Here is a 27,286-nt window from a genome sequence, read left to right as displayed (position 1 = left end):
TTATTTATTTATTTATTTATTTATTTATTTATTTATTTATTTATTTAATAGGATCTCGTATTGGGAAAGAATTAACAAAGGAAAGAAACATTCAGTGATATTTAAGTATCTGGTCATCTGAAACAGCAGTGTTGTTTGGCTCACACACAATACAAGCTTCATTTAGACAGTAAAAGATTTAGAGGGAGGGCCATATAAAAACTTCTACTTATAACAAAATGTTTTAGCCAATTTTGCTTTTTACTGTTAAATCATTATTATATGATTTTGATGTCCTTCCCAGTCTACCACCCTACTCCCATCTTTCATCATGCGCACCTATGAGAATACTGGAGACCCTAGCACGCATAAAGGTAGTGATGGTCCTGCCTCAGAGTGCTTCCTGTCATTCTTGAGATTTGGATATAAGGCTCACACACTGACTGAATGCTGATTAAATAAATACTAGCTTCACAGCAATAAAGGGTGTTTTGTAGGTCTTTGGTAACATTCCCAAATAGGCAGTTTGGGAATTGGCAAACAAATTTTGAGGCAGAGAATGTCAAGGATCTGCTATTTCTAAGGTTTAAATATGAAATAGTCTAATTAAATGCCCTTTTTGGATTATATAATTGAAGGAAATGTGTTTCTCTGACAGAGTGAAGGTACACTTCTAGCAACTGGTTCATACGATGGATTTGCCAGAATATGGACTAAAGATGGTAAATGAAGCATTTGTCTTTTCATATATTGTTGTTGATCTAAGTTTAAAGCTTGAAGTAATTTTAATGGTTTTTTTTGTTTGTTTGTTTTTTAAATATTAGGTAACCTTGCTAGCACCTTGGGGCAGCATAAAGGCCCTATATTTGCATTGAAGTGGAATAAGAAAGGAAATTTCATCCTAAGTGCTGGAGTAGACAAGGTAAAAGAACATTAAACTAAGTTTCATAAAGGTTAATGTGTTACAGAGTATAACCTAAAGTAGTATTTTCTTCTGCTAATCATATAAACAACAAAACATTCATATATGGGAAATTCAGGTATGAATTTATGATGATAATAGAAATGCTCTTAGATTTTCTATCCACTTGTTCCTGAATTTACTCATCAAAATGCCATTTATTTTATTTTTTTATCTTTGTGACCACGCCTCAGTTTTGGTGGAATTTGTGGGAATAATGAATGTCATACCTCCCATACTCTGCTTCCCTTCTCTTGTTTCTAGTTTATCTCAGCTATGAAAATAGCTCCGGAGTGATTCCATGAGAAATCTTAGAGCCAGTCTGTTAGCTGAACTATTAAACTCCTGGTGTTTAATTGAAAATGTAAGAAATGCAGGATCTTTCCAGCTTTTTTCACCTAGCTAGGCTGGAAAATATGGATAGGTTGAAAATACAGCCTTCTTGCTTTCATTTTCCTGGGTCAGCCCCTTTACCATACCTCCCAAGCTGAATATAGGTTTAAGATTATTTTAATCCAGGGGCACCTGGGTGGCTCAGTAGGTTAAGCATCTGACTTCATTCAGCTCAGGTCTGATTTCACTGTGAGTTCAACCCCCACGTCGGGCTCTTGTGCTGACAGCTCAGAGTCTGGAGCCCACTTTGGATTCTGTGTCTCCCTGGCTCTCTGACCCTCACCCACTCGTGCTCTCTCTCTCTCTCTCTCTCTCTCTGTCTCTGTCTCTCTGTCTCAAAAAAAATAAAAGATTATTTTAATCCAGGAAAGTATATGATCATAGTTAACTGAATGAGTTTTCAGAAGTAGAGAGAAAAAAAAAAAAAGGAAGGAAAGTAAAGGAGGCCAGGAATAGGAGGGAAAAGTTCCATTAATAATCATTGCCACTGTATGATGCTTTACATCCCCAGAGTTACACTAGTAATGGGACGGTGTTTAAAGGAGTTCTGAACATATATCCACTCAGATTTATTTGTCATACTTGCATATACTATACAAGACGTTGTCTTCAATCTTGTCAAAATTCAAGCTGCCGTAATGTATAAATGTGAGCTTTAAAAATCTTAGTATTGAGAATTGGCTGATGACTTTATTAACCAAGAATTTGCCTCCTAATAGCTAAAAAGCTAGAAAAATTTTTTACACTAAATACGCTATTGCAGTTGAGTTTCTAAAGCATTGTAATATAATGTCTGGTATTTTGTAGACAGATAATAATTATTTGAAGTAAGCTGACCGATGAAAAATCACCAGGGGAAACTGAAACTACTTAATAGTCATTTTCCCCCCCACCAAAAAATGAAATACACTCTCGTACTGTTGGGGATAAAGTAAATGTTAAAAATTAAATTCACTTTGACATTTCCCATTGCTTTAACATAGTTAGGCATCTTATGTATGCATCTGTCATAAACACCTTTTAACATTACTCTTAATATATTTTCCTTTTCTTTTCTATCTTAGACTACAATTATTTGGGATGCACATACTGGTGAGGCCAAGCAGCAGTTTCCTTTTCATTCAGGTAAATCTTCACAATTTCCATGAGAACTGGAGCTTTCTTCTGTTTTTCTAATTAAACTTATAAAAGGATATAATTTGCTTAAAATCTTGAAATATCAAATATCAGTCTTGTTACTAGTCCTTTGAAGAGTTTGATGTTCCATGACTTTCAGATTGTTAATTGTCAGGGGATCATCAAACGTTTTCTGTGAAATTTACTGTTAAAAAAGCGTTTGCGGCCTAGTGCAATTAGATTGGTATTATTTAATGGTGAAAACATAGATTTTTTAATCAGGCGGTCTAAGTTTGAATGGCAGTTCCACCCCCACTTAACAAGCTTTAAGACTGAGGAAGTCATTTAAACTTTCTGAGCCTCATTTTCTCTATAAATGAAGGATTATAATTATACTTATTTGTTATGAGGATAAAACTAAATAATGTTTAGGAAAATAATGTATAAACTCATACAAATTAAGGTGTTGTCATTTCTCATTTTGGACTTGTTTCTAAATCGGTCCTCCTGTGTACATGAAATTTAAAAAAATAGGTTTTCCAAGCATTGTTGGAACTTTGGTACTTTGGATGGATTTCTCTTCTAAAAAATAATTTGACATTTAAATACAGTAACTCTGAGCTGACCTCTCCCACCTCCCACCCCCACCCCACCAACATTCTGTGCTCCTACCTCCTTGATACATAGCCATGCACCAGGTATACAACTTGATGACTGGACACAGCTGGATTTTAGTACCAGCTCTCCCTGGCTTTGTGCTTTTCTCAGGGAGTTTCCTGATGATAATTACTAATATTAAACAAGATGCCTAATAACTACAGTTGACCCTTGTTAACAACACAGGTTTGAACTGTGCAGGTCCACTTATATACATGTTTTTGGTTTTTTTTGTTTTTTTTCCAGTAAATACAGTTGCAATACTGTAAATTTATTTTCTTTTTTATTATTATTTTCTTAGCATTTTCTTCTCTCTAGCTTACTTTTTATTCTAAGAATACAGTATAAAATTCATACAACATACAAAATATGTGTTAATTGACTGTTTATATTAATTGATAAGGCCTTTGGTCAACAATTAGGCTATTAGTAGTTAGGTTTTGGAAAAGTCAGAAGTTACATGAGGATTTTCAACCCATGTGGAGGGGGTAGGTCAGGCCCCTAACCCCTGTGTGGTTCAAGCAAGGGTCAGCTGTATTAGAACAGTAGTGTTACTATTTTACTTGATTTAACTGCTGCTTTGATGATTTTGTTGTGATTGGGAAGAGTTTTGTTTTGAAAGGTAACTGAAGGTAACTGGTTATTTTCAAATCTTTGGTGACATCCTTTTCACACATAGCCAGTAGCACAGCATTGCCTTTAAAATTAAAACAGCTTCTCGGGGCACCTGGGTGGCTCCGTCGGTTAAGCGTCCGACTTCAGCTCAGGTCACGATCTCACGGTCCGTGAGTTCGAGCCCCGCGTCGGGCTCTGGGCTGACGGCTCAGAGCCTGGAGCCTGCTTCCGATTCTGTGTCTTCCTCTCTCTCTACCCCTCCCCCGTTCATGCTCTGTCTCTCTCTGTCTCAAAAATAAATAAACGTTAAAAAAAAAAAATTAAAAAAAAAATAAAATAAAATTAAATTAAAACAGCTTCCGACATTTTGGCTTTTTGTCTTTTCTATTTAGTGTGATTAAACAAGCTAAATAAGGTACAAAAATGGCTGTTCTGTAGTACCTAGGTAACATAATTTTGCAAGCATCATTTTAAACAATTCAGCTTGATTAAAGCTTACCACATTTACACATCAGTTTTTGTTTACTTGTTTTACTTCCTTTTCACCTTTGTTTCTAATCTTCACCCAGATAGATTTCTCTTAGGCCTCTGGCTCTTCCACCTAAAAGTTTCTCCTGCCTCCTAAGAGTGATGAAAAGTTGAAATAAGTTAAGTGTTTGGTACTGTTACTAGCTGCTCTGTAACCTAAACCACCTTTGTGTTAGAGATGGTGCCCTTAGTAGTATACATGATTCCCTTCAGTCCTGGCTACAACCTGATGAGGTAGGTGGCATTGAAGTCATTTTACAAGTTAAATAGGCTTTTTACCCATGATATTCTTTCTTGCCATGCATTTTTGTCTTTTTAAACAGCTTTATTGAAGTATAATTGTCATAAAATGAGCTATACACATTTAAATTGTGCAATTTGATATGTTTTGACATATGCATATACCATTGAAACCATCACCATTCTTCAGATAATGAATACACCTGTTAGTTTCGGAAGTTTCCTCCTGCACCTTTGTGATCTCTCCCCTCTGTGCCCAGACAAAGCCACTCATGGCCTTTCTTCACCACATGTTAGTTTACATTATGTAAACGGAATCACACCGTATGTATTCTCTTTTCATCTGGCTTCTTTCCCTCTGTATAATTGTTTTGCATTCCCTTCAGTTGATGATTGATAATCCATTGTATGGATACACCACAGTTTATCCATTTACCTGTTGAAGCAAATTTGGGTTGTTTCCAATTTTTTGGGCTACATAAATAAAACTGCTATCAATATTCATGTGCAGATCTTATGTGGACTCATGCTTTCATTTATTCCATGTAAATATCTAAGAATAGAAAAGCTAGATCATACGGGAAGTTATATGTTTAACTTGTTAATAAACAGCTGAACTGGTTTTCCAAAGTTTACATTTTCCAAACTGGTTTACATTTGCACCAGAGGTGGATATTCTAGTCCCTCCATGTCCTTGCAGCACTTGATAAGTGGTCAGTATCATTAATTGGAGCCACTCTAATCGGTGGGTATTGGTATTCCACTGTGGCTTAGTTTGCATTTTCTAACGACTAATGATGTTGAGCATCTTGTCATGTACTGTTTACTATCTGTAGATCTTATTTGGTGAAGTGTCTGTTCAAATCTTTGGACCTTTAATTTATTGTTTTCTTATTACTGAGTGTTGTGAGTTCTTTATTCTGGGAACAAGTTTATCAGATATTTACAAATGCTGTCTTGGAGTCTGTGGCTTCATTTTGCATTGTTTTAATAGTGTCCCTCTGTGCCAACTCTACTTCAAACAAAACCAAACCAAACAAAATGTCCCTCGAAGATCAGGAGTTACTAATGTTGATGAATTTCATAAATTATTTATTCTTTTATGTATCATGCTTTCAGTGTCTGTCTAATTTGCTTTTTGTTTGCTTGATGTGGAAGTTAAGGTCACTGATTGTGACCTTTCTGATTTTCTGATATGGATATTTAGTGCTATAAATTTACTTCTAACTACTAATTAGTGACATCTCTGTCTGCATAGCTCTCTCTTCCAGTAATGTCCTATGAATTCCAGCTATCTTGGTCTCCCCAGATTCTCAGCTTTATCTTCAGCCCAGGAATTGCATTGATCTCTGCATAGAGAGATTCCTCTTTCCTTTGCCAAGACTTGGACACCCCCCCCCCCCGACCCCGTCCCTAATTTATGAGCTTGGGCAATTTTTTAAGAGCACATTGGTGGTTGGTTTGCATTTTGTTAGGAACCACTGTGTTTCATTGCTTGAAGTCTGGTGTCTTAAATTGTTATTTCACATATTTTGTTCTGGTCGTTGGGCAGGAGGTAAATTTTGTCACTATTATTCCATCTTGACCAGAAATAGAAGTTTACCATGCTTTTTAAGTTACCATATTTTAATTGCTGTGCTAAATTTTCTCAATATACACTTTTGCATAAAACATAAATCATGATTACAGATGAGTTGTGATGAGTGACCATTTCATACCCATTAATATGGCTATAAAAAGTAATAATGTTCATGAGGGGGTGGAGAAATCAAGGCCCTGATACTTTACTAGTAGGTTTGTAAAATGGTACAGTCACTGTGGCAAGCAGTACAACAGTTCCTCAAGAAACTAAACATATAATTACCATGTTATGATCCAGCAATTCTGCACCTAGGTATATCTCCAAAAGAATTGAAAGCAGGGACTTGAACAGATTCTTGTATGTCAGTGTTCATAGCAGTATAGCAATAGTAGCCAATAGGTTGAAACAACCCAATGTCCAACAGATGAATGGGTAAACAAAATATGGTCTATACATACAATGGGTTATTATTCAGCCATAAAAAGGAAAGAAATTCTGAAACATGCTACATTAGTGAATCTCACACATGTGCTCAGTGAAATAAAGCAGACACATAGGGTCAAATCATATGATTGTACTTATAGTAAATATCTAGAATAGAAAAATTCATAGAGACAAAAAGTAAAAGATTAGAAGTTCTCAGGAGTGGTGGGAGGGAGAAATAGGGAATTATTGCTTGATGGCTACAGAGTTTCTGTTTGGGATGATGAAAAAGTTTTGGAAATAGTGGTGATGGTTGCACAACCTTGTGAATGTAATACTACTGATTGTACACTTAATAAATGACAAATTTTATGTTAAATATGACCACAATATATCAAAATTAATAATAAAATATACCAAAACCCATTGAATTGTACACTTTAAATGGATACATTTTATGGTATGTGATTTATATATTAATAAAGCTGTTTCTAAAAAATGCAAATGAATAATAAAAGTCTTTCTCTCCTTACTGCATAGGTTTGGGTCATTCATTACGTTTTTAAATTACGAAGGATGGAGGGAGTAACAAAAATATACCAAATTGCAGAAGACGAAAATTAGAATCTTAGCTCCAAGATTTTAAAGGGTTGTGTAACCCTAGTCAAATTAATTAACTTTTCTTTATCCCTTTTATCATACGTAAAATGAGACCAGTATTAGCAAACACACCTCTCACATATCACTTACAGAAAAATGCATTTTATTAGAGTTGCATTTCTGTTTTTTTTTTTTAATTTCTTTATTAGTTTCTATACCCAACATGGGGCTCAAACTCATGACCCCGAGATCAAGAATTGTATGCTCCTCCGACTAAGCCAGCCAGGAGCCCAGTAGAGCTGCATTTCTATCCTAAAGAATTGGCATTACCTAGACTCATTTTAGGAATAAATACAAAGTAAGGAACTATGTGTTCTTAGATTACACCCAATTTTGTAACTATTGTATTCTATGAGCTAGGCATATCACAAAGCATAAATCCTACAACTCACGTCGCAGCATTCCCCAGCTTCCCCCAATTACCTTCACCTGGCCATACAGTTTCTTTTTGTTTTGTTCTGAACCTAATGGTATACTTATTTGAATGCCACTTCTTATTTTGTCAGCCTCCTATCTCCTGTTTTGCAGATGGCTTTGGATAGAAATAACATCCTGGTGCATCATGACAGATACTTGGCATTCTTTATAGAATTTTATTATACTTTTAATTGTTTTCTAAGTTTATTAGACTTTTCAGGCCCGTTTTCCCCTGTCACTCAACATTAGGACAAATTATTTATCAAAGAAGCAGTTTGTTAAAATTATTTTTCAAATGATATCTTCTGTGATAATATTTATTGTCAAAATGAAAGTGTAGTAGGTACTGAGTCAAATTCCTGACGTGAAAACAGAGTCTAAACCAGATACCAAGAAAGGGAATTTAATACAAGGAAATAGTTAGAAAGGTGTTGGAAGAGTGAAAAACAGAAATGTTTACTAACTCAGAGTGTAACAACTGCAGAAAACCTAAGACTATAGAGAAGGCAGGATCTCACTGCCCAGTGGGAATTAGAACTGTTAAAAAAAACAAAACAACGATCTGGCAAGAATAGGCACCTTGGAGTGAGTAATCGTTGCCACTGCCAGAGACCCAACCTTGAAAGAGAGAGAACAAAATTGTCTGTCTTCTCTGTCTTGACCATGATCTCTTGACGGTGTCCTCCACCGTATGAACCCATCTGGAAACCAGTAGGCACAGGAGTCTGGGATATGTAATTTGGAAGAGTCCACCCTCTGCGTGTAGAGTATAGCAGGACAGAGTGTGTTACGAATGGCCCTGAGAGTAACCAGACAACGACCAGGACAGTCATCCACATGCTCTAAGATGACGTGATGCATAGACTAGCAGCAGAGCTCATACGTAGTGCTGATCAAAGTTGGATATACTTTGGATCATAGTACTGATCAAAGTATTTTTTGTTGCTGGCTGATTTAAGTTGGATTCTCCTGGAAGCAGACCTTGAGCAAGGGATTTGAGTGAAGTGCTTTATTAAGAAAACACTCTCAGGAGAAACAAGTGAGGAATTAATGAGAACAGAAAGGGAAAGCAGGAGGGGAACCACGGAAGAAGGGAGCATTTTCTGGAAAAGAGGGCCTGGCTTTAGCCTAATCCAGGCCAGGCTTTGAATTGTTTGTTACACCTTGGAGTTTTCCATCTTGAACCATATACTAGATTTTTTTTCTTTTTAATGTCTTGCTGTAGTTGCTCAAAATTCTCCATTTTGAGTCATAAATGCTTTAATTCTTCTTTCTTTTTGCTGTTCTTTTCCATAGTTGTAAGCTCTTACACATGATGTATTCCTTGGCCTATCAGTCTAACAGTGCTCAAAACACCTATTTATAATATGCTCAGTATAAAAATAGCCATTTACTATTATGTGTGGATACATACAATGAGGAAGTGGCTTTTTCGCCGCCCCCCCCCCCATAGGTACCAGTTTTGACCTACTTTATTAAATACTTTATATCTCTAGTAATGGGCATACACAGCTTAACTTCAACTTTCCTATTTTTCTCCTTGTCTCTAAGTGCTTGCTCTAAATGGTAAACTTGTTCTGTGAAGGGCAAGAAAGGAACTTTTTTAGGCTTTATAAGCTGTCGAATTTCTGTTGCAGCCAGTTGAGTCTGCCCTTGTAGTGCAAAGCAGCCATGGGTCATAAGTAACCAAATGAACTTAGCTAGATTTTAATAAAATTTTATTACAAGGACACTAAAATCTGAGTTTTCTATGATTTTTATATTCATAGGTCTTCTTTTGATCATGTTTCACCTTTTAATCTCTACACCCAGCCAAATGAAATGTAAAAACTACTCTTGGTTAATGGTCATAGTGTGTCCCTACTGCTGTAAATCCATTGTTTTTTGTATGCTCCTATTGTTTAACCCAGTTACTTGCTATCATTACCTTAATCTGCATTACTAATTATAGAGAACCTTTGCACCTTGGAGCAGGGAGAAATGAAAAGAACGAATCTCCAATCACACAGAGCTAAAATAAGTATTAATAGCCGACCAGCTTTGGGGCATCTGAGGTTTTAAATTCAATGATAACCATTTTAAGCAGTATTTGCCAAGAATCACTTAGAAGAAAATGTTCTTGCAATCATGTGCAATATTCCACTTATCAGTTGAGTGGATAATGGAAATTATTCAGTATAACATTTGTCTAACTTGTAATTTACAGAGTACTTTTCACACACATCATCTCACTTGATTCTCAGTTTCCTTGTGTACTAAACTTAAAAGGCTTTATCCCCTTTTTTCAGATGAGGAAAATAGCATGAAAGCTTAATAAGTGACTTGCTTAGGGTACAACGGTTAGAGATTGGCAGAACCAAGCCTCCTTGTCCAGTGAAGACTCCAGAGAATTTTAGAAATAAAAGGAAGTAATGACATCACTTTTTATTTTTTACCAATGAGATCCCAAGAATCCAGGGCTAGTAGTTTATAGAGCAAGCTCTCAGGAATCCTAATCTGGTTAACCAGGTCAGTGTACTTGCTGTTAGGTTGTGTCTCACATCAAGACAACTAAACTGAAATTTATTAATATTTATGATACTTAGATACCATAATTTTTAAAAATATTATCTTAAAAACTATAGAGTAAAATGTTTAAGTTCCTATTAGCATGCTTAATGTCCAACCATGTTTAAGAGTAAAGCTGCTAGATTTCACTGCTTGTGGAATGAATGCAAACCTAGCCCTTTTTCCTTTTCAGCACCAGCACTGGATGTTGATTGGCAGAGCAACAACACCTTTGCTTCTTGTAGTACAGATATGTGCATTCATGTCTGTAAATTAGGACAAGACAGACCTATTAAAACATTCCAGGGACACACGGTGAGTAGCCATTTTTTTCCCCCTTTAAAGTGGTTATGATGAATAAGTAATATTACAGAGTGGTTTTGAAATATGTTTAATATCCAAAGAGCAACCCAGCCCATAAAATGAAAATGTGAATATTTACTGTTACTTTTAGAATGAAGTAAATGCTATCAAGTGGGACCCAACTGGCAATCTTCTGGCCTCCTGTTCTGATGACATGACTTTGAAGGTAATTCAGATAGTGGGGAGAAATGCACTGGGGGTGTCATGCAGCGTGGCTGCTCTGGGCATGGTAAGGTTGTTGAAGATGTCTCTCTTACAGTTCATTGAATGCTTAAACCTGGGTCAGGACTTACTCTTCTTTTTAATAGTTAATCACTGTTTTTTATTTTATTTTGTGTGAAATACTTTAAGTGTTTAAATATGGCAAATAAATTCTATTTAAAATAATGTGTGGGGGCTCATGGGTGGCTCAGTGGATTAAGCCTCCGACTCTTGATTTCAGCTCGGTAAGTGAGCCTAGTTGACATGGCCAACATCTGCAGCTTGACGTGAATTTATGTTTTTCTTGTCAATGTGACTAAAAGCAAAACTATCACCTTGCAGCTATGCACAGTCACATTTAGAGAAAAAAAGCATTTTGAGATAAAGAACAACCTAATACTAATCTCCAATATTAATGAAACTTTGAGCCCTTTCCTACAAAATACTAACTCTTGTGAAAATAAATTTATCCTTAACTTTGTAATGTCAATGGCTACAGGCATGATGACCCTTACAGATGGGATAATCATGAAGGAAAACTGCTTATCCTCCTGTGAACAGACTAAATGTAACCTTGGTAACCTGGTGGGTTTTTTTCGTTAAGTACCTGCTGTGTTTTTAGTTACACAATTTTTCTCAAGCCTGGGCTCCCTTGCAAACATTGCTAGTAAAAAGGCTTTTCTTAATGCTTTCGTCTCTGTGAACAGAGTATGGCGCAAAAGTGGAAATGAAAGAAGGCCAGTGGCTGGAGAGCCTACTGAGTTGCAGTTAGGAGTTTGAACTAGAAAGTGTTGGAGAGGTTTTTGTCCTAACAATAATAAAAGGTCAGAATTTTAAAGCAGAAACGAAATGGATCAATATTGTGTAGTAGAGCCAAATTCTGAGAACAAGGCACATGAGTTAGAATATCATGCAAAGCCTGAACAGTGATTTGAGCCGTGCAGATGGAGGTGGCAGGTGGGTCTTACGCTCAGAGAAGAACTCCAACCTTGATATAAAAATTTGGGAATTTTCTGCAGATGGGCGGTCATTCAAATCCAAGACATGGATGAAGCTGTGTAGTTAGAAAGTATAGAGTAAGAAAACAGGGAAACCTTGAAAACAAAAAGTCTTAAACTCCAATAATTACCTTCTCAAGAAGAATGAGCTTCTAGAAGGAAAAAACAAGAAGGAATGACCCAAATGGAAAGAGAGTGTTTAAAGAGGAATGTTGCAAGGGAGTGTGATGGATGGGAGTGGTTAACAGTAGCAATGCCATTGAAAGGTCAAATAAAATTAAGTTTTAAAACATTTGTGGGGTTTATTTACATGGAGTTGTAAATGTCTAGAATATAAAAACGTTTATATTTTGCTTTGTTATCTCTTACTAGTTACATGGCAGACATGTGAAGTGCACCTAATTTTTGTATGTTGTTGTTGTTGTTGTTGTTGGCAGTTGGGTTTGGTGTTGGTGTTTGGCAAGATGTTACCCCCCCCCCCCCGACCCAAGCCTTTATTGAATGATTTTGCCAGAAATGCTCTCAGTGTAGGTTTCTCTTAATTTTTGCTCAGTGCTAATATGACTTTTAAATCTATATACGTGCATGTTTTCAACTTAAGAAAGGCTCATTCTCACGATTTTAAATTTATTGCTTTGTTAACCTTTCATGGTTTGTTCTGTAGGAGTCATTTTCTAAACTCATGTTTTATTATGGTAAGAAAACTTAACATGAGATTTTTTTTTAACAGATTTTTGAGCATACGGTACAGTATTGTGCAGCGGATCTGTAGAGCTGAAATTTTATGCTTGTTAGTTAGCCATCCTTTTCCCCTCAGCCTTTAGCAACCACCATTCTTTTCCTTGCTTCTATTGAGTTTGACTTTTTTAGATACCTCGTATAAATGGAATCATGCAGTATTTGTCCTTACAATTCATCCATATTGTTGTGTATTTCAGGATTTCCTTTTTTTTTTTTTTTAAGGCTGAATGACAAATACTCCATTGTATGTATATACCACTTTTTATTTAACCATTCATCTATTGATGGACACTTAGGTTGTTTCCTTAGCTTGGCTTTTTAATATTGCAATGAATAGCAAGTACAGATGTATTTTTGAGATCCTGATATCAGTTCTTTTGGATAAATACCCAGAGGTAGGATCACTGGATCGTATGGTAGTTCTATTTTTATTTTTTTGAAGAATCATCATACTTTTTTTCATAGTGGCTGTAACATTTTGCATTCCCACCAACAGTGTAACAGGGGATCTCATTTCTCCACATCTGTGATAATTTATTACCTTTTTTATTTTATGATAGACATCCTAACAGGTGTGAAATGATATCTCATTGTTTTGATTTGCATTTCCCTTATGGCTAGTGACAATCTTTTCTTATACCTATTGGCCATTTGTATATCTTCTTGGAAGAAATGTCTACTCAAGTCATTTGCCCACTTTTAAATTGGATTGTTACAGTTTTTGCTGTTGAGTTATAGAAATTCCTTATATATTTTAAAAATTACCCTTTATCAGATATTTTTTCTCCCATTCTGTCAGTTTCCTTTTTCTTTATTGTTTCCTTTATTGCAGAGAAGCTTTTTAGTTTTGTATTTCCATTTGGCTTTTTGTTTTTGTTGCCTGTGCTTTGGTGTCCTACATGAACCGTATTATTTGCAAGTTCTCTTTGCCCTTCTCTGTTACAAAGCATTTTCTGATTCTAAATTCTACGAGGAATTTATAATGTAGATCATTTATTTAAGGAACAGTGTTAAAACTAATGTCGTAAACATTTAGGATAATTGCCCAAGGGACTTACTCAATGTTGAAGTTTGTACTATCTGAAGTTCTCAGAGTTAATATCTAGAACTACAGTTAATTCATTCTTGAAGCCTCACAGTAGTGAACATTTGGAAAGGACTTTAAGCTAATTTGTTATTTTTAAAAGAGTGATAAATACTACATTTTAATTTCTTTGCAAATATTCCCTTGAGCTCTAATCGTTGTTCTGGTTACACTATTTATAGTTTGGATTGGCAAAGTAGTATTATTGTAAATGTACCCTTTGTATGGGAAAATATAATTATATATTTTTTTCTTTTTTACTTAGATATGGAGTATGAAACAAGACAATTGTGTCCATGATTTGCAAGCACATAATAAAGAAATTTATACTATCAAATGGAGTCCAACAGGGCCAGGGACAAATAATCCAAATGCCAACCTTATGTTAGCAAGGTAATATTTCTGTTTTACTCCTCCTTTTATGAGTCTGCCACAAAAAAAGCTAATACATATGACAAAGTTAGGAAAGAGTTCATGAAATGGGATCGTATCCTGCAGGAATAATTTTTTTGATGGAAACCTTTAAACCCAGAGTTTTATTCCTATTTCAGACCATAGTGGATTTTAATATCTGGAGTTATCAAATATTTACTGATGATAATTAAGTATTAATTAAAACCCAAGTAATTGAGGTATAGTGCAATAACATTTCTTCAGCATAAAAAAAAAGATAAAGTTAAAAATATTGTCAATACATTGTTCAGAACCATGGATCAATGTAATTATTTAAAGAGGAAGGGAAAAAAAGGAAAAAAATTAGTAAAAAAAAAAAAAAAAAAAAGTGCTTGTGCAGCTCAGTCGGTTAGCTCAGGTCTTGATCTCAGGATTGTGGGTTGAAGCCCCACATTGAACTCCATGGTGGGCATGGAGCCTATGTAAAAAAAAGAGAGAGAGAGAAGAAAGGAAAGGAATATGGTGAATTTAGCTCATTTTGTTTTTCAGTTTAGAGACTTGGAGATGCCCGTAAGCTGCCTTTTCTCCTGTTGTAGCTTTGCTTCCGCAACACTTTCCTCCTAATAGCCAATCTGGTCTCATAAGGAATTTGTGTCTAGCTACTAGGAATGACTGTGTGATTTGTGTCTAGCTACTAGGAATGATTCTAGATTGTGGGTGGGACTTGGGTATATTTCATTATTTTTAAAATTGTTTTGTTTCCTCCTTTGTCAGTGCATCCTTCGATTCTACTGTTAGATTATGGGATGTAGACCGAGGAATTTGCATCCATACATTGACAAAACACCAAGAGCCTGTGTATAGTGTGGCTTTCAGTCCTGATGGCAGGTACCTGGCAAGCGGTTCTTTTGATAAATGTGTGCACATCTGGAACACACAGGTATGTCTTAGTTATTGAAATCATCACATTGTTTCATAGGTACTAATAAGCATTTGCCTGTATAAATACTCTTCTCTCCTTTGGTTGTCATTCCTTTTGTGACATTAGTTCAATTCTTAGTTTCTAGATGAGTACCTTTTTTGAATTTACAAAGACTAAAATCAGTTGAAGTTATATTTTCCTGATATAGACCAGAATTTAGAAATAAATTTAGATTGTATTATTTTTTCCTCAACAGGTTGCAGACATGAAATGTGAGCATTTAAGATACGTGTTTATATAAGTGATATAATTTCCTTATTTTCATAATGTTTTAAAATGTTTCATTTTTGAGAGAGCATGAGGACCTGCGGGTGGGCAGAGAGAGGGATACCGAGGATCCAGGGCAGGCTCCACTCTGACAGCAGAGAGCCAGACACGGGGCTGGAACTCACCAACTGTGAGATCATGACCTGAGCTGAAGTCTTGACATTTAACTGACTAAACCACCCAGACACCCTAATTTCTTTATTTTCTAAAAGAATTGTCTTTGAAGGAGCTATATGTGAGCAGTTAATAAAATGTATTAAAGGATAAGATTGTATGGCTGAACACAATGACTTATCAGAAATAAATTTAAAACTATACTATCTTTGGGTACCTGGATAACTTAGTTGAGTTGAACATCAGACTCTTGATTTTAGCCCAGTTCATGATCCTAGGATCGTGGGATCAAGCCCTACGTCAGGTTTGCACTGGCGGGGCTTGTGCTGGCTGTGGAGCCTGGTTGAGATTTTCTCTCTCTCCCTCTCCCCCACTTTTGTGTGCTCTCTCTTTCTCTCTCTCTCTCTCTCTCTCTTTTAAAAACAACAACAACAGAAAACTACCTTTGTAGGGACAGTACTTTATACAAAGGCTACCTTTGTAGGGACAGTACTTTATAGAGATCCTTTCCTAAAAATGGAGAAAACAGCCAGTTGCTCTAATTTTTTCATTTTCTCACCTTTTTAGTGTTTATGCTCCATGTACTGTTTTTTTTAATAGCAGTCACTTGACTCTCTCCCCCATCCTCCCACCTTCTTCCCCGCCAATCAGTGATCACCTCTTAAATGGTCATAGCACACCGTAGTAAGTTATTGTGGGCTGTGCTCTTTGTGTAGCTGATCATCATAGTTGGTCAAACTATTTTTGCATAAATCATCAATTTCAAGTATCATTTTTAATTAAGTTATACATTCACATGGTCCCCTCAAAACACTAAAAAGGTATACACTGCAAAGTCTTGCTCCCATTTTCTTCTTGATCCCCTATAAGTAACTTCCTGAATTTGTTTAGGAATAAAAGTGTTGATTCCTTCATTTTTATGCTCTATTTTATTTTTTCATTTGGATTTTTAACTGCCTTCGAATTGATTTTTATATGTATGATGTGAGGTAGAGATCTAATTTTAATATCTAATGGATAACCAGTTGTCTCAATACTGTTTAACCCTTTGCTATCTCATAATGCCATTTCTTTCATATACCAAGTTCTCATTGTGGTTTGTTTATAGATTCTCCACTGATAGACATTTGTATTCGTATACACCTGCATCATTAGCATACTTTTAATAAGTAACTTTATAAATTTCCTCTCATTAACTCTTTTTTCCCATCATTAAGGTCTTATAAGTTCTTTATGAAGATCTTATTTTTTCTTAATTTATTCTGAAGTGCCTTGTGGATATTATTATTAACCATGAATGGCATCTTTTTAAAAATATGTTCCTTTTACTTACTGGTTGTTGCTTGTGTTTGGAACATTAGGACTTTTGACACATTGAGACTGAATTCATCCACTTCTCTGCACTCTCTTGTTAGTTCTAATTGTTTCCCGTTGGTTTTTGCTGCAAGTTAGTATTTTTGTTGTGATTGAATAGCAGAGACTTTCTAAAAGTAATCCATAGATAATTTGCCTGTTGTATACATTTTCAGTCCCTTATTTACTCTATTATGAGAAAACCAGTTTAAATGAAATTTGGGTATGGAAGTATATGATTCTAATGAAAGATACTGATAGGCTCTTAGGGGCATTTGAGCAGCTGTCCATACTGTTTAGATGTATCACAACTGTGTATCAAAAAATGTCAGTTTACTTTTTTCTTTTTAGTTTGAAAATAGTAAAATGCATCTGGTAAGTTTCTAGAGGATGACTTTCTCCTGCACTTGTCATAAATAAATCAAGTTTTTTTCTTTCCTCATTTGGATTATCATCCATATGATCTGTTACCTAAGCATTTCACAGATAAATTATTGAAGTCTGGTTTGAACACATACAGATTTGAGTAGTGCTGATGATCCATTGGTCTTTGTGAATATTAAAGCTCTAGCTTGTTGACTATGCTGTTTTGGTTCAGTTATAGCTTACTCTGAGCTTAGAGATTGGGAAGTGCTTTTGAAAGAAAGCTGGTTTTTTTTTAAACCCCAAATTTACTGTCCTATAGGTTTTACTTTCTCTCATCAAAAGATTTTAGATTTTGTTGGTGCCACTCCTTTCTCCTAATTAACCATGGAAGTAAGCTCAAGACTTACTATGCTTACACTTGTTCATTAATCTTTTAAATTTTGAGAAACTTTAAGTAGGGTTAAAAAGAACAGTTGAACCTTCCAAATGTGATCAGCTGTAGCAGTGCACCTGTGGTTACTTTAATATTAGCAGACGGACTTTGAAGAGGAAAGCAAAGGAAAACAGTCTCAATGATTAAGTTAGGGTTGGCTGCCTGAGAAGGTATTTACAAGGCCTTGCTGCCATGTTGTTTTTATTTAGATCTGCTGCCTTTAGTTTGACCTTTTTTGGTTATCGTAAAACTGAGAGATACTTTTCTGCTTTGTCAGGGCAGAACATCAGAACCATAGTTTTCATTGTTTTCCAATTTCTCACAGCAGAACCTCTGTCTTTGCCTTGGTTAATGACTGGTTTCCTAGGAGAATAGATTTTTTTACTGAATTTTAAGTATTCAGTGGGGCAGCTACATGATTTTGGTTTCTTTTTTTTTTTTTTCCTTAAATTTCTAACCTCTTTCAGGAGTAATGGACGTGTATTCCTTCAGCTTCTTTTATATCTCCCCTAGCTTAGGGGCTACTCAGTAAATATGGAGTAACAGACTTATACTGGAATTGTCTTTACCGGCTTATTTTACTTTCTCTTTAGGATGTTTTGTCAAAGAAACTCTGACTTAATTTTGTCTCTCTACATGTTGGCCAAACTCATCCTTCAACAACAATAATTTATTTTAAGCCATACATTGAGTGTTTACTTATAGCTATTAACTGTATCAAAGAGGCCAAACATACCTTAGCTAAGAATGGTTATCAATACTGGAGAAACTGAATGTGTGTGTGTGTGTGTGTGAGAGAGAGAGAGAGAGAGACAGACAGACAGACAGACATGTTGAGAGCAGGCAAGTGGTATCTTTTTATAGAAAGATCCTCATATCACATTTCTAGTGTTTCAAAACTTGTATTTATTTTGGAGTCAAAGCTAAATTTTATTTCTGATTGCTAGAAATAAAGCCATGTAAGAGTAATATTTGTACCTCAATATTTGGATTTATAATAATATATGCTCTCATTTTTAAGAATCTGTTTTTCAATTTTTTAGACAGGTGCTCTAGTTCACAGCTATAGGGGAACAGGTGGAATTTTTGAAGTTTGCTGGAATGCAGCAGGAGACAAAGTTGGAGCCAGTGCATCAGATGGTTCAGTAAGTATAATGAAGTGTTTCCACGGGAATGGGTGTGTAAGCATAGTAAATAAATGTGGCTTATTGTGGTTGTGACTACAGAAGTCTTCTTGTCATAATGAATCTTGTGATAATGGTTTTGGTCCTTTTTACTGAAGGCTGTATATTTTTCATGTTTATTTCATTCAAATAATGTAAACAGAATTTAGGCTATGTTTGCCGAAAGAGTATCTTCATAATCAAGAAATGGACAGTTATTTTTAATATAAACCTTCGTTAGCAAAATTGAGCATAGAAGAATACCACTCTAAGAGAGATTTGAATTTTTAATGCCTATTTCTACCTTGTCTTCCTTGCAGAAGAGTGTTGGTGGCCCAGGGAAGGGGGAGTAGAGGCAGTTGAGTCCTGCATTGAGGAATGTGTGATACTGAGAGACTTTCAGGATGAGGTTGGCCAACTCTTTATAGAAATATTAGTTGTGGCTTCGAAAGCTCTGAAAGCAAAAGGAAGATACAGACGATATTAGCCATTAGCTGCTTTCTGAAGCTATAGCTTTATATAACCTAAAGTATCTTTCATTCCTGTCCAAGAGATAGAAAATGGTCTATTTTGAGCATATTTTTTCTACTTTTTAATTAACAGTAGATCTTCAAAATTTAAGCCACGTTCTTTCTTGGTAGTAGTAGCCCATGGTTGTTGCCTCCATCTACTTAGACAATTTATCTGATTTCTGTTGGTTAAGTGCCCAGTGCCATGATTACTGTTGCTTTACCAGTTTCGCGAACTAGGAAGTAAAACTAGATTTCAAACTGTACTATTGAAACATTAAACTAAAACTGTACAATGAAATTCTTAACACACTGGTTGATTATTTTAATTTCTTACAGGTTTGTGTATTAGACCTTCGGAAATAGCGCTACTAGTTGGAAGCCATGGACCGACTATGAATGTGTACATAGCCAAAATGACTGTCCCTGACCCATGTACTGCTATAGTCCCACTTGAACCATGGCCAGTCCACTACAGCCAAATCTAAAAGAAATATATACATACAGTGTATATAAACAAAATTGCACCCTGAAGATGACAGAATTTTGTCACAGCTTGTGAATTCTGTTCACCAAGTGCTGGAATCTAATCTGCTGTGCCCCTAAAATAGCATTTAGAAGTTTTGGATATGAAAAACAGAAGAGAAAGAAATATGCGTTATAAAAGCAGCCCATATGTGTACCAGTTTTTGGATACTAATGACAGCCTTGTTTCTCCCCTTTGAATCAGAAGACACCATGGATTATATTCTTTTTTCCCTTCAGTAGTTGAGCAGTTTGTATGTACAGAGAAAATGGACTTACAAAAACTTGCAGCAGTAGTTTGTTCTTGCTTTTAAACTTTGTTTTCGGTTTAGTTTATGGATGCATGAAGTAAGGGAGTGAATCAGTTTCTTGTTTATATTTTTTTCACCTTTTAAACAAAAAATTCTTAAAAATATTTTAATGCATTCTTTTGAAGAGATAGATGTTTGGTACATTTTATGGCTCCCAGAGCATATATTCAATTGGTGCATGTTGTGGAAGGGGGAATTGGAAAGTGAATGAAAATATATGACTTTTGGTCATGTCAATCTGTAAGACACATCAGTAAAAGGATATTATGCTCTGTTGTTTTTTTTTTGTTTGTTTGTTTTGTTTTGTTTTGTTTTTGTTCTTTTTTTGGTGATGTGGCTTAAATGCAATAGTTTCTTTTTTGGGACATATTTCTGCCAATTAAAGACTAGAAGGGCACAATTTTTTTTAATACCATAGAGAAGATGCATAAAAAAAATCTTCTGATGTTTTGTAGCCATAACTAAATTATGGTTAAAATGTGCACTATTGTGAAAAGGAGCAAAGTAGGTTTGGGGTTTTTTTTTGTTGTTGTTTGTTTATTTGTTTGTTTTGCTTTGTTTTTTAAGAGATTAAAATGTTTCTGGATAAGGATTAGCTTCTCAAAGTGTCCATCATTCTGTGTAGAAGCTGAAAAATGTAATGTAACCAAACTCCAGTATTAAAAATCTCTCATGTTGTTTTTCTTTATACAAAGCAAGATAACGGCATATAACACTGCCATTACATGGCAAAATGTTTGCTACCTTAGTTTAAAAACAATCTTTAAAACAAAAGACTTGCTTCAAGGTGTTTTTAAATAGCAGTGATTCAGAATTCAAAAAAGAAAAAAAAGTATAATTGCACTAACCTCCCTGCTGCTCCGATTCTGCATTCGTGGTACTTGTGACTACATTTTTTTCAAATACGGATAGATTTAAGCTGCTATTTTTTTTTTTTGTTTTGTTTTTCAGTAATCACTACTATATCATGTCTTTTACTCTGTTTATAATATCAAGTATTTTCTTAAGATATAGGTATCAGAGCAAATCTCTTCTTACGCTCATGCAACTAAAAGCTAAAATACACAGAATTTGCAAATGAGAGCATTTGTTTATACGTGTGATCAACAGGGTTTGTCATGATTAATGTAAGTATCCACAAGTGTCAGTTTTGAAGAGAATAGTTGTCAAATTTGTATCTCAAAAGATTATAATTAAGGGAGTTGCTTATTATTAAGCTTAGCAAATTTATAACACTATTTCTGTCACTAATTATTTTGAAGCCTTTACTACTAAAATTTTAATCTATGTTTTAAGTAGAAACTGATTTAACCCAAGTAATGCAGCTTTGATTTTTAGCATTTGTTGTTTTGCTATTTTTACAAAACAGCATTGATTGAAGCAAGTCTTGGTTTTACTAAGGTAGGATAGCATTTGCTATTGGTAAAGAGAATAAATACACTTAATTTCACAATACATTGTTATATGTACCCCAATTATTGTTAGTGGGGACTATGATACTGTAATAATATTTTTTAAAATTTACATCCAGAGAGGCAGTCATTCATGATGGTTTTGTGCCAGCTGTTTTTAGGGTTTTGGATCACATTATAGATATTTAGAACTATAACCCTGTGACTTATGTAGGAAACCTAATATGCTGAGTATCTGGCACTTGAAATCCTGCTTTTATTGCTAGAGGTCCACATCTGTGGTTAACCTCTGTTGTTGTTTTAAAAAAATAAATAAAAATTTAAAAATCTGTGCAATAATTTTTAAATGTGCTCCCAGGAATAGACACAAATGTTTTGAGTAGGTTTAAGCTGCATTTTCCTTTAGCGATGCATCTGTCAATTGCACTGAATTTAAATCTGAAAGTCAGAGGTGATTATTGATAGTACTTTTGTATTTTGATATGGACAATTTATTCATTTGCATACAGTTATTGACTTTTTCCCCCCAGCTGATTAAAAGTGATAGTCAAGAAGTTCTGCAGTATAGCTGCCAAAATAGACAGCTACATTTTTATGGTATTGTCATCTTTTCTTTTTTTTTTTTTTCCTTAATCTTTAAGTATTTTACTTAAGCATAATAGCCACGATAGGACATATTAAAAGATTATAAATACAGAGCTTTATTATCCTGAAGTCTTGGGTCTTTTAAGTATAAACTTTATCTGAAAGGTATCCATTTTGTAGGCTTGGGTTCTTTATGAGCATACAGTTGTTTATTTTTGCTGCTGTTCTCAACATCATCATTGCCTGCTGATGTGCCACCATGCTGCTCCAATAGACAAAAGTAAGATTGCCTTGAATTTGAGCAGTAACTTGATTGTAGGAGACCAAGTTTCACAGCCTGCAAAATTCTGTATTTGAGGTTCTTGGCTCATTTTTCCTTCCTTTTTTTTCTGAGAACTTACTCCTGAAGATCAACTGATTCCAATAGATTTTCTATCGGTATTCATTATATATCATTGTTGTATAAGCTACTGTAAGAAACATATAAGGAAAAATAGAAAGGAAAACTTGAATGAATAGAATACTCATTGATTGAAGTAGAATAAAGAAAGAGCAGCTGTCACTCTTAAACTTCATAAAGGAATATCATTTTTCTTCTCCATGTAGGAAACCTGATACGTGCTTATATTTGTTCCAATCCCCATTTCTGTCATTGATCAGGTACCATCATTGACTTTAAATGACTTTTAGAAGTGGTAACTTTTAATTTCCTGATAGATATTAGAGTATATTGAATTCTGTTTTAATGAATAATTCTCTAGGTAAGTATGTTTTAGGATTAAACACCTTTTACAGATACTGAAAGTGCCTCCTTTTGTGGTGTAAAAAAACAAATTATGGTGCAAAAAGTAATTATTAGATTGAATTACATGAAGGTTTTTTGCTTTTTGACATAAAAATGTCAAGAGAAAGGCCAAAGATTTGTACTTTTTCACTTATAAAGCACTCCTTTTTTCCTTAAACTTCTTTCTGTCAAATTAGATTTAATGAGAGAGTACTATTTTTAAGGAGCTATCTGTTTATGTAGAATGATTTTGTTAAGAGTAATGTAAACTATTAACGCATAGAGGCCTGAAGAGGGGTATGCATTTTTGCTATTTAAAGGAATCACGAATGACTGTCCTTATGTGAGCAAAAATGTTCAATTTTACTAAGTAAGCAGAAAAACAAATCTCAAATGCAGTGCTGTTTACTCTTTTCAAAACCGTTTTCATTTTCTTAAGCACATTGTACATTTCTATAGAACCTGCATTTATTCTCACATGCTAAGGGTGGTACTTGCATTTGGTGAATTACTGTTGATTGTTTCCACAGAAATTCTATTTCAGTGGACCAACATTGTGGCATGGCAGCAAATGCCAACATTTTGGGGAATAGCAGCAAATCTACAAGAGACCCTGGTTGGTTTTTTTTGTTTGTTTGTTTTTGTTTGTTTTTCCTTCTGAATCAGCAGGGATGGAAGGAGGGTAGGGAAGTTATGAATTACTCCTTCCGGTAGTAGCTCTGAAGTGTCACATTCAATATCAATTTTGTTTAACATGATTCTAGTTAAATGTAGAAGAGAGAGAAAAAGAGGAAGTGTTCACTTTTTTTAATACACTGATTTAGAAATTTGATGTCTTATATCAGTAGTTCTGAAGTATTAATAGCATTCTTTGTTTCTGCCTTTACGTTGACAATGTTGAAGCAGGGTGAATAACTAGGGCATATTTTTTTTTTTTTTTTTTTTTTAGTAAGCTGTTTCACAATGTTTTCTTTGGCGTTTCTGGATAAGTTCAAGAAAACATTCTGCATGTTGTATCTAGTCTGATGTACTTATCCATCTCATTAAAAACAAACACAGACTGCATTCTGTAGCTCTGTAATCCCTAAATACAGAAGTAATTCTCTTCTTTCCTGACTTTGACATTGTAGCTATAATGTTCTAATTTTGATTTTTACAAATCCTTTGGGTCTAATTCTGTGAGCCTACCTATAGCACTGGATTAAAATGTCTGCATCATTTCTTTAGTTATCCAGTTAACTTTAAAACTGTTGTAAAAGTGTAAACCAGCCCATGACAGTTTTTTGTACATGTTAAAGAACTTTATTGTTCAGTTTTCATGATTATTGTGTAAGGAAGACTGATATAGATGTTCTATGCTGTCCTGGACCATGTTAATTACACTTCTGATGTATTTTGGTTCCACATCACAATGATTTGTCCCCAATGATCCTTTTATCCTTTCTAGGCACATTTTTTTTTTGTTGTTGTTGTTGTTGTTGCAGTTTCCCTTTGCATTGTATTGCTTTGACAACTGTAATTTGAATCAGATCTGAAAGAGGTCCAGAATAAAATATATTTTGATATTATGTTGGCTGTGTACATATATAAAACCTTTGATACCTATGTAGTTTGTATAGACTGTTTACTAGTCAAGTAAAGAGAGGGATGCTATTTCTTGTTTACAATTTCTTGTTTACATTTTAATTGCATTTACTCCTCCAATGTTCTATTGTAGAATAAACTTTTTTTGCTTTGAGTTAGCCTTCCTAACATATAACATGTCTATTCTCTCCCAAGCTGTTGTTATCAGTTGTAACAACTGCCATCAGAACCCAAACCACTGTTTTTCATAACTGTATTGTTTTCTAAGCTATATGTTTTAAGCCCATAGATAAAATTACAAATTTTACTATTTTATTACTTCTCACAGGAGATGAAATTTTTTAAATGAAGGGATTATTTACTATTTTTATTAAAGAATAATAGAGCATTTAATCAGCTAAGAAATAAACAATTGCTTTGAATTATTTTCAAAAATAATACTGTATTGAAAGGACATCATTTCACATAAACTAAAAGAAACCTCAGATTCATTTGCTTAGTGTGCAGTTTAGCACAAAACCGTGTGTATATGTTGCTGAAGATTTTAGGGCCGGGTTCTCAACTTCCTAATGGCATTTTTGTCTCATATAAACCTAACTTAAATAATTTTCTTCCTTAGCTAGTTGCTTAAGTTGCTAACGAACCTTACAATTTTTGAGGAACGGTACCAGGCACCTTCCAGTTTCAATTAGTCCTAGCTCTTGAGTACTTAGAGACTTTTTAAAAGAATCATTGAGCACATTTTTTGTTTTCCTTTGTTTTTTAAAAACTTACATTCCTCAGGTCTTCTACTTTTCAGTTTCATTTCCTTAAGCAGAAACTAACACAGGCATAGACTTGTCATGTTTTATTAAATGATAAGCTTTTGCCATTGCTAGAACTTTCTGACAGTCTTTCATTTTCAAAGGGTTAACTTTTATTGCATGGCATAGATTAATAATAGTCTGCATTTTACACTTTGAAAAAGTGTTGGACTACTAAGGATTATAATCCATCTAAGCTTAAGGTAAATCAAATCAGTCTGAGTAGTCATGGCAGGGGTTATTTTTAATTTCATAGTTCTTCTACTTTACAATAGACCAAATTTCTAACCTGTTATACATAGCAGATGAAAGCTTACTGTTTCCCCAATATATTCATTTGCAAAATGCAGTGGAGGAAAAGACACTACGGACAGTAGTTTTATGGTGCTTTTCTCTGCTGTACCAAAGCTCTCTGTCAACAATGAAATGTTAACCCTGTGCTCCTTTTTCTGCATGTTCCTTCTTAAATGTCATATCTCAATGCTTATTTGTCCTAACTTGTAATATTTTTGTATTAAATTTTTTAGGAGTTCCTTGTAATTTCTTTCTAATTTAAAATATATTAAACACAAAGTGTTTAGTAAAGTACAGAAGACAATTATTAATGTTTCTTGGTTGTGGGGTTTGTATGATCAATTATGCTAACAATTCACGTTTTAAGAACTAGGATCAGTGGGATGGAATCTACACGGAAAAAAATAATACAATTCTATTTTTTTTTTTTTAAGTATATTAATCCACTGTCAGAATGGCTGCTTTAAGAGATTCTGCACTGCTGGGGCACCTGCGTGGCTCAGTCGTTTGGGCAGCTGATTTTGGCTCAGGTTAAGATCTTGCGGTCCATGAGTTCAAGCCCTGTGTCAGGCTCTGTACTGACAGCTCAGAGCCTGGAGCATGCTTTGGAGTCTTGGGTAACCCACCCACCCCCCCGCCCCGCCCCTCTCCCACTCGTGCTCTGTCTTGCTCTCAAAAATAAATGTTAAGAAAAAAATTTTAAAAAATACTGCACTGCCAGAAATATCAGAGGCATATGTTGGAGGGCCACTGGGCAGGACTACTATAGATGTACTGAATGGATACCTCAAGTAGTCAAACTCTTGGCATTAAAAATCCAGTCACACTGAACTCAGTCTGAGATACCAGACATTTGAAAACATCAGCTTTCAGAATCTCATACATTCAAATTAAGGGATTCTGAGAAATCTACACATTGTCAGGACCTCTTCCACATAAGCATTTATTGGCTTAATTTATACACTGTACTTCACCAGGTTAATTACGATTTTCCAACTTGGGTACCTGAGGAGCAGTATACTCGATAGAGGATAAGGAATAGCTAAGACTCCTAGCCGAAATGGCCCATTTGACGTGGATATCATAATAGAGGCCTGAGGTCATCAAATAATTCAAATTAAGTTTAATATGACATAAAAATGTAGCTATGTAGTATGTTTAAAACGTTTCCATTTAAGTGGTTGAAACAGTATACGGAAATAAACAAGTATGACGTTGTACAAGTGTGGTGTTGAAGTAAATGACGTCTTGTGATGAATCCAGTCTAAATTAGAGGTAAGTAAACTTTACTTTTTAACAATGTTGGTTAACCTAGAGTCCATTAAGACCCTTTTTAAAATAAAATACTTGGCCCTACACTGAACATACTGGCTAATATGATAGCACTAGGGCTGTGTACATTTTTTTGTGCTTGTTTGTGTGCCATAGATGATGGCGGGGGGGGGTGGGAGGGAAGGAAGGGGTTTGTGTAACTGGCAAACTGTATATTTATTATAAAACGCATGTTTGTAAATTCCCATTTCCAGACTCCCAACCAGTTTCCTCAGTGGAAACCACTGTTAATATCTTGCGAATATTTTTGATACATACCCAAAAATAAAAAAGGAAAACATAAATGCAATTGTAGATTTCCTTGATTTCAGAAACTAGCTTTTTCATTAAAATAGTCACAGACTTCTGTCTCACCAATGTAGGTACTTCCCTATGCTGTAGATGTGGAGTATGCGATAAAGGTTTGTTAAGAGGATGAATTCTGCCTCATGGCCTGGTTGAATCCCAACTTCACTATGTCACCATTTGACCTAAGGAGCTATTTTCTTCATTTCCCCATCTATAAAATGTGATAGTACCTACCTCATAGATTGGTTATGAAGATTAAAATTGTTACCATACCTAAGCCCTT

General features: G+C 34.9%; 1 protein-coding gene across 4 annotated transcripts in view; it reads left to right on the top strand.

Annotated features, from left to right (window-relative positions):
- The window catches only part of TBL1XR1 (TBL1X/Y related 1), a 184,279-nt gene extending 160,009 nt beyond the window's left edge, over positions 1 to 24,270 (top strand). For all 4 annotated transcript variants that reach the window (XM_040480800.1, XM_040480799.1, XM_040480796.1 and 1 more), the window contains 9 exons: positions 638 to 701; positions 804 to 901; positions 2,398 to 2,458; positions 10,312 to 10,433; positions 10,573 to 10,647; positions 13,771 to 13,898; positions 14,673 to 14,838; positions 18,457 to 18,558; positions 19,425 to 24,270. In XM_040480800.1, the coding sequence (XP_040336734.1) occupies positions 638 to 701; positions 804 to 901; positions 2,398 to 2,458; positions 10,312 to 10,433; positions 10,573 to 10,647; positions 13,771 to 13,898; positions 14,673 to 14,838; positions 18,457 to 18,558; positions 19,425 to 19,451 (843 nt within the window). In that variant the 3' untranslated portion in view covers positions 19,452 to 24,270. The remainder of the gene's footprint in view (positions 1 to 637; positions 702 to 803; positions 902 to 2,397; positions 2,459 to 10,311; positions 10,434 to 10,572; positions 10,648 to 13,770; positions 13,899 to 14,672; positions 14,839 to 18,456; positions 18,559 to 19,424) is intronic.
- Positions 24,271 to 27,286: the final 3,016 nt, after the last annotated feature.

The sequence above is a fragment of the Herpailurus yagouaroundi genome, unplaced genomic scaffold, assembly GCF_014898765.1.
Source record: "Herpailurus yagouaroundi ecotype Mexico unplaced genomic scaffold, PumYag 159, whole genome shotgun sequence".
NCBI lineage: Eukaryota > Metazoa > Chordata > Mammalia > Carnivora > Felidae > Herpailurus > Herpailurus yagouaroundi.
Note: the sequence above shows the minus strand (reverse complement) of the source record. Positions and strands in the feature narration are given on the sequence as shown.